Below are 17,792 nucleotides of genomic sequence, written 5' to 3'. Positions count from 1 at the left end.
GTTGTGAAATGGCCCCACTATTCTGAAGAACAATTCAGAAACATGCAAAAGGCTATAAAATAGTGCATTTCTTTTGATCTAGACCTGCCACTACAAAGGGATTAAAGACAGGGAAAGGACCTATGTGTATTTACATCAGTTTTTTCATGACAACAAGGAATTTGAAATTGTAGGGATGTCTGCCATTTGGGGAATAACTGAATAAGATATGGTATATGGTTTTAATTCAATATTAATTTCCTATAAGAAATTAGAAGGTGAGGAGTTTCAGAAAAAATCTAGGAAGATTTATTTTAACTGAATTAAAGTAAAACGAACAGAAACTTGAGAACTTTGTACACAGTTACCACAATGTTTTATGATAATCAAATGCAAGATTAGCTCAGGGTCAGGAATTCAGAATATGTGACTTTAATTTGCCCTCAGGCACTTACTAACTGTGTGACTCTGCACTTTTCACATAAGCCCTGCCTGCCTCAGTTTCCTCATCTGTACAAAGCAGATAATCATAACAAAAAAAAACTACCTCCCAGGGTCATTATAAATATCACATGAGATAACAATTGCAAAAGGTTTAGTTCATTGCCTGACATTCAGTAAATGTTATGTAAATATTACTATTATTATCCTCAGTATCACCACTACTAGCATCATCTTACCAAGTCTCAGCTCAATTTCTGTGTCATAGGTAAAGGAGAAAACCACAAAGAATGACAATTCCAGCTCTTGAGGTATCCAGACTTAATAATCAATGAAGATCATGTAAAGACCTTATAGAAACAGTGAAACACATCACAGAAGCTATTAAAAATTGTGACTATAAAATAAGCACTAAGAAATATTCTTGGGGCAGCTAGGTGGTGTAGTGAGTAAAGCACCAGCCCTGGATTCAGGAGGACCTGAGTTCAAAATCGGACTCAGATATTTACCACAAAAACTAGCCATGTAACCTTGGGCAAGTCACTTAAAACCAATTGCCCTTCAAAAAGCAAAAAAAAAAAAAAAAAAGGAAATATTCGGGTGGCCTTAAATATATAACAGAAATTAAGAAATAGGCAGGGTAAAAATTAAGATCTCAGCATATTTAAAAGAAGTATATAACCTTGATTTAGAAAATATTAAAAAACAAAACAAAGATATTTTCACCTCAAAATCTCATAATGTCTCACAAACATAGAAGAAACAACTTCCTTAGTATGGAAATCTAGACAAGATGATCAATGTTTTGTGGAAATAGGACAACATAAATAAAACTTCCCTGTTGTCCTCATTGCTTTTAGAACTGAACTAAAGAAGATACATTGAGATTATTATTGAGATGAATTCACATTTACAAATATTGTTATATAACACAAAAAACAACAATTTTTTATATAAAATAGCAGATGTGCTATAATCTATATGTCATCAAATATAAGTAAAAATATAAACAAACAAAAATGACCTCATAACATCTTGTTCTGGGACTTTTTCTGTCATAAACTAATTTTTTTAAAAAGGAATGATTTTTTTTCACCATTCATCATAATAAGAGTAATTTTAAAGAGTGAGAGTGGTTTAAAAATCCATACTGTGTCAGAGGTGATTTAATCCTCATTCTTTTACACCTCAGTTATGAAGTTCTATCCACTATGCCATGCAACATCTCTTATTGAAAAATATAACAATGAACACAAAATTATGGCTTAATCATTGATATTGTAATTTGACAGTCTGAAACAATTGGAATGTGTTATTTGATATACAAATTTCAGGACACATCTTTTGGCATATTTGATCTTTACATAGATAATTTTTTAAAATCTCCCTATTAAAAACAAACATTCCTATATTGTTCAAATTTACATCATATTACAAGTCTCAAGGTGCAGTTTAGGATGATAAATTTAAATAAGTAAATAAAATAAAATAAATCATCTGAAGCTGATTCATTTACACTGAAAATTGGATTAGAAATAACTTCAATTTAAAAGAGAAAGTAATTAATTATTTCTCTTCTAGATTATCTACTGCGATATCACAAACACATCATAGAACATATCAGTAACCTTCATTAAATGTATTTGAACAATATTATTCTCAGAATTATCTTTGCATCTTTCTAAGGAGTCAATTGCTCCTAAAATGTATCACCTCAATAAAATGAATTAATATTTTTCTGATGATCCATTATGCTCTTTTTGAAATTTTATTTTAAGTTCCAAATAATCTCCCTCCATGCATGCCCTCCTCCATTCATTGAAAAGTTAAAAAAAGGGATGTCCATTATGCACATTAAGTCATATAATACATATTTCTACATTAGACACATTAGAAAACAAAGAAGAAAAGAAAGAGAAACATATGCCTTGATCTGAAATCAAATACCATCAGTTGTCCATTTGTCATGGATAGCATTTCTCATCAAATCATCATATTCTAAAAGAAATATTTCCAACAACAACAAAAATGTAGTTTCTAATACTTATGAAAGAAAGCTAATTTTTTTCTTCACATATTCAGGATCTGTTCCCTTAGCCTCAAATAACTTCTAGCAATGTAAGAATCTTCCACCATTTCCCTCATGAAACATCACTGCTTGGCCAGGACATTCATTACCTTACAGGTAAACATCATTTTTCTGTTCCAAAGTTTCCTCATGGCATTTTTCATTTCTGTGTTTCTTAGGGTGTAGATCAAAGGGTTCAACATAGGAGTGATGATGGTATAAAAGACAGTTAGAGATTTATCAATAGGAAAGGTACAGACAGGCCTAACATACATGAAAATACAAGGGGCAAAGAAAAAGACAACAACTGTGATGTGGGAGATGCAAGTAGAAAGGGCTTTTTGTCGACCTTCTGAACTTTGGCTTTTCAAAGAGTGTAGAATGACCCCATAGGAGATAAGCAATAGGACGAAGATAATTGTGCATATTGCTCCCCCATTGGCAACCACTGAGATGCCAATTACATAGGTGTCTGTACAGGAAAGTTCCAATAAAGGGTACATGTCACAAATGAAGTGATCAATGATATTGGGTCCACAGAATGGGAGACTAACAATAAAAAGAAGCTGAACTAATGAATGCATGAACCCTCCAATCCAGGATACTACCAAGAGCCTAACACATACATGCCATCTCATAATGACTAAGTAATACAGGGGTTTACAGATGGCTACATAGCGATCATAGGCCATAAAAATGAGGAGAAAAACTTCAGCCCCACCAAAAAGGTGTTCCAGGAAGAGCTGCACCATGCAAGCTTGGAAAGAAATGGTCGCCGTTTCATAGAGCATGTCTAGGGTCATTTTAGGGACAATGACAGTGGAATAGACAGCATCCATAAAAGACAAGAAACCAAGAAAGAAGTACATAGGGGACCTCAAGCTCTCAATTCCAATAACAGTTATGATAATCAGAATGTTGCCCACAATAGTTAAAAGGTAGATAATTAAGAATACAGCAAAGAGTATTTTTTGCATTGCATGATTCTGGGTAAGACCTAGGAGGACAAACTCCGTGACATTGTTCCTGCTTTCCATATTTCTTTTTGGGAGTGGTGTGTTGGGGAGAGGGAAAGTAACTGTTTATTGGATATAGCACCAGTCTTGTAGTTAGAAGAGTTTTGAATTCAGTTCCCCCATCTGCCCCTTTTACGGCCAATCTGCTTAAATTTTATAGGCATCAATTTCCTCACCAGAACCCTGGTCATAATAGTAAAATCAGAGTTTTTTTTTTTCTTTTTTTGGTTGGAGGGAGAAGAAATGATGAATATTCTGTTTGCAAATTTTAATCTCACCTATAAAGGTTGGATATTCTTCTGTAGTTTCAGTAGTCAAATTTTTACCTACAAAGATAATTATGAAATATAATTATTTTATTGAACCCCTTTTTATGTCATTTAATTTCTCAATATGCACCTCTTACATCTGAAATTGTATGAAATAAGTCTTACTCATAGTTTCTCTTTTTTGGAATGAATGGAGTAAGGTACATTTTCTCAAATATTTCATGTACCAAGTCTGTTCACTATAATAATATTACATTTCATTTGTTGTTTCTATTTATATTGTTGTCAATTTTTTGGAAATTGTTTTCCATTTTCTCCTTATTTAGAATCGACTTTATTTCAAAATATTTTGATGTTTCTCTAAATTCCAGATATTCATATTTTCTAATAATACAGACATGTTCATTTTTGAGTATTCCCCAATAGATGAGCACCTATAAAGTTTTAAATTTTGTTGTTGTGGTTGGTGCTATAAAAAGTACTCTAAGGAATATTTTTGCTATACAAAGTCCTTTTATTGCTGTCCTGTGGGGTGAGTGACAGACAATGAGTTTCCCCATTTCCAGTGGCATGAGTATTTTTGTTTCTTTTTTGAAACACAACCTTTTAAATTGAGGTATCTGTTTTCATCTAAAATTTCCAAGACACTTTCACTGAAATAACATAACTTGTTCTCACAAAAGTAGAAAAAGACTTGTGATTCCAGTGGGAAAGAGACTAAGGTACAAAGATTTGAGACTGATTCAAGGTCCCCTTTTCTCCTACAGGACAAGATTTGTATTTTTTAAAGTAATTAAGTACTTTAAAATAATAAAAACTTTAATATTTAATACATATGACCCTCTATCAGGAAATAGTTAAATGTTAATCACATCTTATTTAATTCAATGAATCGGGACTTGTTCCATTGTGATAATAATGATTATTTTCTCCAAAATACCCTTAATAAATGCAAATAACCCATGAAAATTTATCATTTTAAATTATAAATTACTCTTTTCCAAATTATGTTTATCATATCCTAAGATTGAAAGTGTGCTAAATAAATGCATGTTTCATTTTCTTTTAATTAAAGGGACCTATTATAGAACTAGAAAAATAATAAGCTTGATATATTTATCATCATCTCATGTTTATCCAACATTTCAATGTGGAGGGAATAAATGAAAGAAATCATGCATTTTTCCAACCTCTGAATTTGTCTGAAGCTATTGTTTTATTAATAGCCAAAACCAGATCACTAAAATATTCTTCTTTTTCTGAATATTTTCCTAAGTCTGGTCTTTTATTCTTCTAGTCTCTTTCCAAAGATTTCACTTCACAATGGATAATGCTATGACGTGAAATGTAATTATCTTACATCTCAAAATAATCAACTGAATCATCTAATTTTTCTATTTATGACCTTAACTACTTTCAGACATTAAAAATTGGTCATGTGAAAAGACCAGGGACTCCTGTGTTTTAATTCTTTATTTTGATAACATGACTCTCTTCCATTTCTCATTCAGTTGAAGTTAGCATCAACTTCATAATATGAATGCAAAGCATAGTTTGGGATAGAATCAAAATTTGGATGACTTTAATTAATATATTACCTTTCCGTGAAGTTATTTGTTCCAAATCCTGGATTCTGATATGTTTTCTTGATGTTGAAAGATTTCAGCTTAGGGTATTGAAAATGCTATTCACCACCACTCACCTTGTTGTCACCACAGAGACAGAAAAGTCCATGGTAATTCATTTAAGCTTAAAGGGTCTTTGGGTTCAATTCTTTGCCAATCTTTCCTCCAGTTCCCTCACATCAGTATTTTTCTGAAAAATTAAACTTCCTTATATTGTGCAGTTGATTCTATGTGAATACATGGACATTTTTGTCAACAAAGGAGGATTTTACCCATATACAATAAAGACATCATCTCATGTCTGTGAGTCATTCTAATACTGTGTTCTTAAAACTCCTTCTCCTCTAATTAAATCCTTTGAGGAATCTGCCCAGAGAAGAGGGGAAGTTCACATGGTCCTTCAGTTCAATATCTCTGGAGATATCTCAGAGTTAATAACCCTAATTGTAGAAGAAACAAGTCCACAGGAAAAAAGAGTAGAAGTATTTTCAAGAGAAATTACTATTTCATTACAGAGATAGGGCTACTAATAGGCTTTATGTGCATTCTTCAAAGTTGCACCACATGACAGCTGCAGGCTCCGGATTGTAATCTCTTGAATAACTGATTTGTTACAAAATTTAGAAAACATCAAAAATAATGCATTCATCTTGAACATATGAATGCACTAAAAGTTTTTTTTTATTTTTCTGAAACGGCCTATAGAAAGATAGAAAATGGAATAAGTAACAATACATGTATTAAATGTTTAAATGTAATACTACTTGTTCCTGCAATGAAATTTGCATTATGCTTAATATTTCACATATATGCTGTGAGTCAAAAGTTTTATAATACCTGAATCTTAGAGAATTGGGAATATATTAGAAGTTGAATAACAGTAAAATTTAATTGTATTTTAGTCAGTAAATTAAAAGAGATATAAGGCTATTTTCTCCCTCCCCACAGCCCCATTAAAAATATTTAAAAAATAATATAGGTTATACATGTGTGATGATGCAAAACTTATTTCCATATTAGTAAATTATAAAAGAAAATGTAGATCAAAATAAGCCCCCCCCCCAAAAAAAAAGTAAAAAAAAAAACATGCTTCAATCTGTATTCAGACTCTATTCAGTTCTTTCTCTGATGGTGGGTAGCATTTTCCATCATGAGTCCTTCAGAGTTGTCTTGGATCATTATATTGCTGAGAATAGCTAAGTCATTCACAGTAGATTATCTTAGAATATAACATTCTCCTGGTTCTACTCATTTCAGTTTGCATTAGTTCATGTAAATCTTTCCAGTTTTTTCCCTGAGAGCATCTATCTCATTATTTCTTACAACACAATAGTATTCCATAACAATCACATACCACACCTCATTCAGCCATTCCCCAATTGATGGGCTTCCCCTCAATTTTCAGAACTTTCCAGAAGAATAGATGTGCTATAAATATTTTTACACCTACATGTCCTTTTCCTTTGTATCTATTGTGGAATGCAGACCTTGTACTTATTGCTAGGTCAAAGTGCATGCATAATTTTATGGGCTTTTGGACATAGCTCCAAATTTTTCTACATAATGCTTGAATCAGTTCATAACTCTGCCAACTGTGCATAAGTGTATCAACTTTCCCACATCCCCTCCAACATTTTCCATTTTCCTTTTCTGTTCTTTTAGACAATCTAATAGGTTTGAATCAGTACCTCAGAATTGTTTTGAATTTGCATTTCTCCAATGAATAGTGATTTAGAACATTTTTTTCTTATGGTTATAGAGAGTTTTGATTAGTTTATTTGAAAAATGGCTGTTGATATATTTTGTTCATTTATCAAATGGGAAATGGCTCTTATTTTTTATGAATTTGACTCATTTTTCTATATTTAAAAGATGAATCCTTGATGAGAGGAACATGATTCAATTTTTTTCCCCACAATTCTCATGGCTTAATTTATTTCCCTCCATCCTATTTTCCCCCTCTTTATTCTGTTGTCTCACTCCTATTGTCCTCTCCCTCCTCAAGTTTGTTTGTTTTTACTTCTGACTACCATATCTCTCAGTCCTCCTTCTCTTCTATGGAAACTTTCCCCTTCTTGTATCTCTTTCCCCTCCAATTTTCCTGTGGGATAAGATAAATTTCTTTGTCTAACCGAGTATGTATATTATAGCCTCTTTGAGCCAGTTCTGATGACAGTAAGGTTGAAGTGCTCCCATCTTTGCCTCTACTGTTAAAGTTCTTTCTTTTCCTTTGTGAGCTTCAGTTTGCTACTCTGAAAAATGAAAATTCTAACATTTTCTAAGGCTACCATCTGGGACTTGATGAGAAGAAAGTTCTTGGAAAAATGTAAACCATCATATAAAAGTAATTTATTTACATTTAACAGGCAAAGGAACAAAGATGATATAAATAACCAGAGTAACAGAGACAGATACAGAGGTTTCAAGAAAGGTCCTCTAACTCTTATATTAGACTACACTGCATTAAATGAGGAATGTTTAAACTGGAGTAATCCCAAATTTTAAACTCTTGAAATTATATATGTGTGTGTGTATGTATATGGTAAATGTCATAATAAATTATAAAACATTTGATACTGGAGAGTAAGGTTACAATTTGAACTATTCCAAAATCTTTCTTCTTTTAGAAACTGCAGGGTACTATTCAGGCATAATTTTAAATTTAAACACTTTTTTGATACCTTTTCTGTACTTCACATTATGTCTGTCTGTTTGCAGTCATAGACTACCGCTAGGGTCATGACTCAAGATTCCCCTAGAAAATGAGCAGAGATGATTTAAAAAAAAAATAAAGGGAAACTCAGAGTAGCAAAACCAGGATTTAGAATCAGAAAGCATAGAGGCATACAGATAAAAAAATTATACCAGGTAGAATAGTTATCCATTTTCTCATTTGAATAGTACCTGACACATATTTTTAACTTCAAACTTTATTTCTATTTCACATATCTTATTTAGATGATATCAAAAGAGAAATTACAACAAAAACAAACATCTAGTGATTCTTCAAAGACAGGAAAAAATACTTGAAGGCTTGGGATAAGGACAATAAGAAAGGGTGTATTATCATAACTGTTAAGCTTCATTAATAGTTATGGCAACAGATTAGAAGCTATTGTTATCATCTAAATAAAACATGTTAGTATGGTGACAATCTGAATGGAGAGCAAGGAACAAAATAAATAGGTAGAATTGGCATGATCTGGCAATTGATTGGATGTAGGAGATGTGGAACAGGGCACATTCAAGGGCAATTATGAGATCTTATACCTTGTGTATCAGCAAGAACCCCAAATGTCCCCAGGGTGGCTGCTAACACAGGTTCTTGGATCTGCTTTGATAAAGGAAAGCAACTCAAAATGGGTTAACAAGCTTACTTTAATCAGTCAAATATGTATCGTTCACCTAGTTCAGGGGAAAAAGGTCAGCACCCCAAACTTCAGAATATACAGACAGAATTATCAAGACAGAGAAACAGATCAAGTAGATAGCTTTCCAAACTGTCCAACCATTACATCCATACCAAATCAACATCTGGGTTTTTCAAAGCACGGGGTGGGGGAGGGCTCTCAACAACCGGCTTCCCAGAGTTTCATCTGATCAAATCACAGAACACTTCTCAAAGTGAGCCCCAAAACAAAGCTATACATCAGGGCTTATATAGCCTTCTCCTGGCTCAGAGAATGTAAAAAGCCTCCCACCCCAGGCTTCAGGTGCACTTTAGCCTAGGGGCAGGGAAGATCTTTAAAATTTATGTTCCCATTACACCTTGGTGCCTAGAAGGAGGATGATGTTCTTAAAAATGTGGATTTTTAGAGGAAACACAGAATTAAAACATAGGTAGATGATTTCATTTTAATGCATAATATTTAGTATACCTCCATATATACAGGATGAGGTGTTAAGTAGGCAATTGAAGGATAGTAATAAAGGGGTAATAATTATTTTGAACATATATATTTGGAAGTTACCTATGTAAAAATCATGCTTGCATCTCTGTAAGGAGATGTTATCCACAAGGGTCAAAATGTGAAGGCAAAAGAAAAGAAGGTTCAAAGCAAAGGCATGAAGGATATCCCTTCTAAACAGGAAGGATGTGATTGATAGTTCAGCAAAGGTAAAAAAGAAAGAACTAGAGAGCTATGATAAGAATCAGTAAATAACTCTATCATGGAAGCCAAAATGGGGAAAGAATATTTAGAAGAATGGTCAGAAAGATCCAGAGCCTTTAAAAGCTACATATTTTTAAAGGTTGAAAGGAATGAGAGAGGGTGAAGACAGGGATTGAAAAGTGGCTAATTGATTCAGGAGTGAACCATTCACTTTGATTAAGTTCTTAATCAGTCCTTCCTGAATGACTGATTTCAATCAAGTGATAGAGTCAGATATTATATGGCAAAGTGTTGAGAAGCGTAAAAAAAAAAGTAGGATGGTATCAATTATGTATATGATTTTTCCCTAAAACTTCAGAGGGTTATAAGTGAAAGTTTTGTTGGATTCTTATTTTAAAAATTAGATATACCCAATTATATTTTAGATAACAAAAATGAGAGACACAGAGAGAAAGAGACAGAGGCAGAGAAACAGAGAGAGACAGAGAAAGAAAGAGAGAGACAGACAGGTAGATACAGAGAAGCAGAGGGAGAGAACTTTAAAGAAATAAAGAGGTAGATGAAAGATTGCAATAGGAAGGGGAAGGGTCTGGATTTGCTAGTGAAGAACATATAAGCCAACTCCATTTATTCATGTACTATGCTGGGGAAAAAAGAAAGTCTCAGTTAATACTGAAGATGGTGGTAGCCATTAGTGAAATTTCTTCTGGTAAAAGAATTGGTGAAAGACAGAGTATAGAAGAAGAAATGCAGCTAAAAGAGAACATGCAGAGAAGGGATCAAGCCACCACACTGCTATTCAAATGAAGAAACTGAGGAAAAAAGAAACTAAGTGACACAGCCAGAGTTATACAACTAGGCAATGCAGTAGATAGAATAGATAGATAGAATAGAATTGATAGATAAAATTATCAATTTGAAATTTGAAATACGAGTTCAAGTCCTCTCCCAGAAAATCATTAGGTGTATTACTCTGGGAAAATAACCTCTCCTAGCCTCAATTTCCTTATCTCTAAAATGAGTAGAATATTAATATCTATTCCAAAGGATTGTTGTGAAAATTAAATGAGATAGTATAGGTAAATCGCTTTACAAAACAATTACAAGTAGAAAACAAGTGCTTAATGTTTTTAAGTACTCTGTAAATGCCAGCTACTATAATTGTGACTTGTATGCATCTGAGGGGGATTTGAACTTAGGTGTTCTTGGCTTCAGACCTGTGCCCTATGCGCTGCACTATATGCCTCTTCACTTTCAGTATAAGACCATACTGATTCAGAGAGTGTAAACTGCCTATTTCAAGTTCATCCAATGATAGGGCATTTGGGATGTAGATGTAGTCTTCAGTACAGTCTTTAAACAAGACCTTTCTGGAGAAGTCCCATACATACCAGGATCCCTTACTGAAAACTTGTTACTTTCTTTGCAGACAAAACAACTCTTGCCTGGATTAAACATCTGTATGGGATAAATGGATAATGGAAACAATGTGACTGAATTTATCCTATTAGGGTTGACTGATAATCCAAAGATGCAGAAGATTATTTTCGTTGTGTTTTTCATTATGTATGCTATTACAATGGCAGGTAATATGCTCATTGTCATCACTATTATCCTCAAACCCAGCCTTGATTCCCCAATGTACTTTTTTCTTGCCTACCTGTCCTTTATAGATGCTTGCTATTGCTCTGTTAATGCACCTAAACTCATCATAGACTCACTTTATGAGAAGAAAACCATTTTCTTCAATGACTGCATGATGCAAGTCTTTGGAGAACACTTTTTTGGAGGTGCTGAGGTCATCCTGCTCACAGTAATGGCCTATGACCGATACGTGGCAACTCACAAACCCCTGCACTACATGACCATCATGAATTGGCGGTTGCGTGCTCTCCTGGTGGGTGTGGTCTGGATAGAAGGCTTACTCCATGCAACAATACAGATGTTCTTCATAATCAAGATACCATTTTGTGGTCCCAATAAGATCACTTTATGTGTGACTTAAATCCTTTGCTGAATCTTGCCTGCACTGACACTCACATCCTTGGTTTATTCGTAGCAGACAGCAGTGGTTTCATCTGCTTCTTAAACTTCCTTCTGTTAATGGTCTCCTATGCTGTCATTTTGAGTTCTCTGAAGACTGACAGTGTGGAGGGGAGATGCAAAGCCCTCTCTATCTGTGGTTCCCACATCACTGTAGTTGTTTTATTCTTTGTTCCATGCATGTTTGTCCACATGAGGCCTGCAACAACCTTTTCCATTGATAAAGCTGTTGCAGTCTTCTACACAATGATTACCCCCATGCTAAATCCTTTAATCTACACACTGAGAAATGCCCAAATGAAAAATGCCATCAGAAAATTATTGTCAAAATGAGACTTTGGTTATCCAATAAAGGACCCCTAATAAAACCATCAAACTCAAAGTCAAGCTTAAAGGAAGGGAGGGAAAATATTTTTAAAAGGGTTTTGTTGATGAGTGAAGGGGAAATTCAAGGCTATATTAATTTTTTTTAAAGTACTAACTAGTGTTCATTGTGCCCATATTGGGAGTTTTTCCTATTTGATTTCTTCTAATGTTTAAAAATGGCTCACAATTGAGGGTGTGTGTATATAAATAGCATCTTCAAATTATTTTTAATACAGTCAATGAATAAATAATAGAGGGGAAATTGAAGACCTATAGCTCCCATGAAAAGATTGCATTATATCCCTTAATTTCTGAATATATTAAATACAAGTAAAGTAACATTAGATTATTTTTCAGAAAATAAAATGTTAATGTAGGTATAGATTTCACTAAAAATATCAATTAAATTCTACAAGTATTTTGTATGTGCCTCAGGCATTGTCCACATTGTCCACAAGAACATAGGTACTACTTAATAAATGCTTGTTGCCTGAGCCAATGCTTGGTGCATAAAAAAATTTTTGTTGCCCTCATGAAGCTTGTAGTATACACACACACACACACACACACACACACACACATACATACACACATATACAGGTGTGTATGTACATATATGTGGATATATATGCATATGTGCGTGCATATTTATATGTGCATATGTACAAATACACATACCACACACATATACACAGGCTCTTTTATTAAAATATGACACTTTGTCTAACTTTAAAGTTTCCCAAATATTCTTCTAAAAGGAGTAAAGAAAAGGTGTCTAGCAGGCATGGGGAACAGGAATTGTCAAGAAGATGGGATGAGGTATGTGTGGGGCAACAAGGATATTCATTTAGGAAAACAAAACATGGGAAGAAGTGTAATGTTGAAACCTAAGGACCACAAACACATTAGTGGGTCACATCTCCAAAGACTTCCCCTCACAAAGTAAATGTTATTCTTGATTCCCTTTTAAATGGGAACCAAATCCATGCAACTCAACAATCATCCAACCTACATTTCTTCATCTTGCCTATTCCTTTTACAATAATGGAATAAAAGTCTTTGTGAAATGTGCTGATTATATATGGGAAAACCATGCATTTGTCATTATCCTGATCTATCAAATTGTAGTGTAGATCTCCATTTACATTGATCTAAATCAATATGCTAATCTGTATCTTTATAATTTATATAAATTTACATAATATTCAGATTTATTTGGCATGACATTTTAATATAAAGAAAGACTGATTTTTTGTTACCACTATTTATTTTTCCTAGACATCCATCAATTTGACAGCTTTGAAAATGAGGTCTCCAGACCACTGGAGATTATCATTGAGATATTTTCAGAGGGTTTTGAAGGTCAAAATTATATTGTAATAATAATACTAGGACATGCTAATTTCCTTAATAGTAAAATTCAATAACTTTAAACCACATAAACTAAAGTGTCTTTTAACAAGCAGCTTCATATTTGACATTCATCATTATAGCACCACCCACATTCCACTAATTTTCCTAAAAGACCCTATAAATTATTGCAGTTTTTCAATGTTGAAGGATATAGTTAAACAATTTAATGTGTTTAGTAAAAGCATGACAAAATGAAGAGGAATTTGAAACATGTATCAAAGGACACAGCACCTGTGTTCCAATTTGCCTTTCTAATTGTAGTCCATTTTCAATCTCAACTCTTTGGAACTGAGTAATCATGGAAATTTAATATTTTATAATACTATCTCTGTTCTGTTTAGACAGGGATGGAACACCCATGTGAGGTCTTCTTCAGAGGAATTGTGAAGTGCTGCTGAGGCTTTGATTATTTTGATTGTATCTTCATTAATGACCTAGATAACTTCCTATTATCATGGACCATTGTATCTGTCTGGCTTGGGAATCTATGGATCCCTGCAACCAGTCTCTGAACCAGCGCATTGCTCACATGGCACAAAGGTGAATGTCCACAGGTGAATGTAACTCACAAATGAAACATAACCAAGCTAGAAAGGATTAGCATGGTTTTGTAGGAGTCTTAATATCCATCTTTTTCTCCTACTTCTCAGAATTTCAAGTAGTTATCTACAATGTCAAGACTGAAGAAAGAAAAACAAGTCCAGACCAGGTTTAACGATCTATTAGAATGTGAATGATCAAAAGGTGAGAAAATATGTCCTTAACTTGGGATCTTCAACCTTGTTTGATCAATATTTTGAAAAATCCTTTTCAATATAATTGGTATCTATCATAGACTGACATAAAATAAACATTTTATACCTTTAAAACATTATTCTATGAATGGGGCAGCACAGAATTCACTAGTCAGCTATAACGGTGATAGGATTTGAAGATCTTCCATGCCCCTTTTATTGGCAAGCTTACAGGTATTTGGCATTTAGTTTCAAGTTCATAATCGTGCCAAGTATTAAGACCCAGAACTTGTAAATCCCACAGTGGCATGAACTTGCTGACATAGCAGGAAGGGGTGGGGAAGGAAGGAGCCAGATCCAAGTAGGGCCTGGGCTGGAGCCAGCATGGTGACTGGAAGTGGTGGTGCTAGATGAGATACAGGCTGCAGCAGCGGCACGAACTTCTGCGAGCCAGCGAGAACTTCTGCTTAGGACTTCTGCTGAAGTCTGTTGAGAACTGTTAGGAGCTGAAAATGCCTGGAGTGAGCAAGGTAAAGGCTGAAAGCTACCATGATTAAAGACAAGAGGATCTTTGCCTGATGGAGCCTGTTTTGTTTTGAAGGCTTGGGAATGTGGGAATTCACTACATTAACTATGTGTACCAACTTTGTGGCTACTGTAATGACTTTGACGTTTTGGTTTGGGGACATTGCTTTGTGGTATTTGAATAAATGCTTTGGCTCTGTCCTCCATGTGGAGAACCTGTTACATTTTGTGATTCACATCCACACCAGCATATTTATAGTCACTGTGGGCATTGTGAATATTGCATTGTTGTTACATCAGCCTGTGTGAGCCATCAAATGCACAAAAACACACATATAGATGCTTGCACACACATGCACAATGATTAAGAACTGGCATTGGAAAAGGCATAAGACTGAGACATTATAAAAAAGGGATTTTTAGAATATAAAATGATGGAGGTAGAAGAATTATAGAGCAAGTCTTATTTATGTGTACATCTTAGTAGGTCAATGAACTGTGAGAGGAATGTTTCCTAGGTCACATTAACATGTAGATTGGAGTTTCCAAGTATGAGATCAGTAAAAGAAAAAGAGAGTAAGACTGAGTCAAAAAACTAAACTTGAGAAAGGAGATGCCTAGAAGTCATTATAAATGTGACTGAAAGAAGTATGATATGGGGTAGAATCCAAAGGAGGAAAATTACAGAGTAAGGGATAATTGATAAAAAGTAAAGTATAGCAGGAATCAGGAGGTCCTACATCTACTTGTGTCAATGGGTATAAAAATATGGTCCAGGATTCAGTGTCTTTTACAAATAACTTGGATGCGGTAGCTAGATGGTGCGGTGAATAGAGCAACAGCCCTGGAGTCAGGAGGACCTGAGTTCAAATCTAACTTCAGACTGAAACACTTACTAGCTGTGTGACCTTTCACAAGTCACTTAACCCCAATTGCCTTGCCTTCCCCCCTCCAAAAAAAAAAAAGCTAGGATTTTTCAACACCATAAGATAAAATGTAGGTTTGAAGAGATGAGATGAAGGAGTCTTAAATAAAGGTTATGTGATTTTCAGAAACAATCTTATGCATTTGTTCATTAATTTCTTTTAATTCATCCATTCATTTATCCATTTATTCATTTACTTCATTCTTTCATTTGTTTATTTACTGTGGTCTGGTTCTCCCTATCTCAACCAGCCTAGAAGAATCACTCATAAACACCCGTCTGCTTATTGATAGGCATAGGAGCTTTGGCCTCCTCCACTTTTGATCTGGGCGGAGCCTGCTCTGAGGGTCTAGTAGTCTCTTGATTACTCAGCTCATCACATTGGTACTAGACTTAGTACAGATGCATGGTTGGCTTATTCCATTGCAGCACAGTAATCTAGAGCTGAAGAGATTTCCAGCATGGAATCATTCCTTCTTATTTATTTAGACATGATTCCTTAATCATCTAATCTCTTCTGAAATCTAGTTTCTTCTTTTCAACCTTTTCTCTTTCATTCATAGCCATGATAAAAACAACACTTTTGTCCTGATGTCTCCAATATTTTGCCTAAGTTTTAGAAATCATTTGCAATTCTTTCAACATCCCCCCCCAAAAAAAAACATGTTTCCCCAATGATATTATTTATGTTCATGCCAATCGCCAAATATAGGCAGTTATCATTGAAGGCTCTGTGTCACACTCTAGATATATACCACACATCAATAACAGGCCTCCCTATTGTTGTCATCAGAAGGCTGAGATATAATTCCCTCAATCACATTTCAGAGGCAAACTATATCATTTCTTAATTTTTCCTCCTCTGATAATTACAAAATTGTTTTCCACCTAAACACACCTCTATATCTTCCTTTTCATCCCCAAGAGAACTGCTAATTACTCCTTGTGTGGTAAAGATTCCTTCTCTTATGGAAGAGACATGTATCTTTTGTTTTTTTTAAAGCAATTGGGGTTAAGTAACTTGCCCAAGGTCACATGGCCAGATTTTTGGGTGGGTGTTAAGTATCTGAAGCTGAAACTGATCTCGATTCCTCCTGACTCCAGGGCCAGCGCCTTTATTCACTGCACCACCTATCTGCCCCATCTTTTAATTTTTTAATTAGTTTGTTCTGTCATTTTTAATCAAGACTCACACTTGGTGACCCAATTTGGGTTTTTCTTGTCAAATATACTGCAGTGATTTGCCATTTCCATTTCCAGTTCATTTTACAGATGAGGAAACTGAGGCAAACAGGGTTAAGTGACTTGCTCAGAGTCACAGAACTATTAAGTGTCTGAGGCTAGATTGTAGCACAGGAAGATGAGTCTTCCAGACTTCATTCTTAGCATTTATTCACTACATCACCTAGTTATCTCTCTTTTAGTTGCATAGGGTAATTTACCTTTTTCCTTTGATGCTATATTATTTTTTTTTCTCTCCTCCAGACTCCTGGAACAAGTCAGAAAATTATACCATTCAATTGGCCCTTCAAAGGGCAGAAATTGGAGGACTTAGTACAAGTTAGAAATTTCAACTCAATAGAAGGGAAACCTAGCTACTAAATAGAAATATAGAGAAGGAGAATGGGCTGCCTTGGTAAATGGTAGGTTTACCATGACTAGAAGCAATTTGGAAAAGATTCGATTAAAACTTTTTTGAAGAGTATTTTGTGGGAATTTTTCCTAGTCAAGTATTGGTTGGAATTAATGGTCTCTGTGGTTCTTATAAAATATGACATTCAATGATTGTGTGTTCATTCTAAGTAGAGATTAATCTATAATTCTCTATACTCTGAATTAAAATAGCTCAATTTATTATAATACAAACAAATAGTATTAATAAAAGTCTTTAAGTTCTGCAAAGCAATTTATATATGTTTACTGGTTTGATTTTCATGATAATCCTGTGAGATAAGTGCTTTTATTATATACCATTTATAACAAATTGAGAAAATTGAGGCTGAGAGGTTAAGTGGCTTGCCAAGGGTCACAAAATTATTTAGTCTCTACAGTATAACTGTACTCAGGTCCACTTTAGTTGAAGGCCAGCATTTTTACCCATTGTACCACCTAAATTTTCATAATTAATAATGAATTTCTAAATCTGATGGAATCACAGTTCTCTTTGATTATTGTTAAAAGGTATGTCCTAATTTGTAAGCCTTTTTGAAAAAAAAAATAACTTGCGTCCATTCCTAGACTTGAAGGGGAAAAAAGTCATTTTCCTTCACAGATTC

General features: G+C 34.3%; 1 protein-coding gene and 1 pseudogene across 1 annotated transcript; one reads left to right on the top strand and one right to left on the bottom strand.

Annotated features, from left to right (window-relative positions):
- Positions 1-2,571: 2,571 nt before the first annotated feature.
- Positions 2,572-3,540, bottom strand: LOC138163471 (olfactory receptor 4A47-like). The gene has a single exon (XM_069090929.1). It carries the CDS (start codon positions 3,523-3,525, stop codon positions 2,572-2,574), a length of 954 nt encoding a protein of 317 aa, XP_068947030.1. The 5' UTR covers positions 3,526-3,540.
- A 7,441-nt stretch (positions 3,541-10,981) lies between these two features.
- On the top strand, positions 10,982-12,810 carry LOC138163470 (olfactory receptor 4C46-like; annotated as a pseudogene).
- Positions 12,811-17,792: the final 4,982 nt, after the last annotated feature.

This window comes from Petaurus breviceps, unplaced genomic scaffold (genome assembly GCF_028583685.1).
Source record: "Petaurus breviceps papuanus isolate PSGF00001 unplaced genomic scaffold, PetGlider_PUasm1.0 188, whole genome shotgun sequence".
NCBI lineage: Eukaryota > Metazoa > Chordata > Mammalia > Diprotodontia > Petauridae > Petaurus > Petaurus breviceps.
Note: the sequence above shows the minus strand (reverse complement) of the source record. Positions and strands in the feature narration are given on the sequence as shown.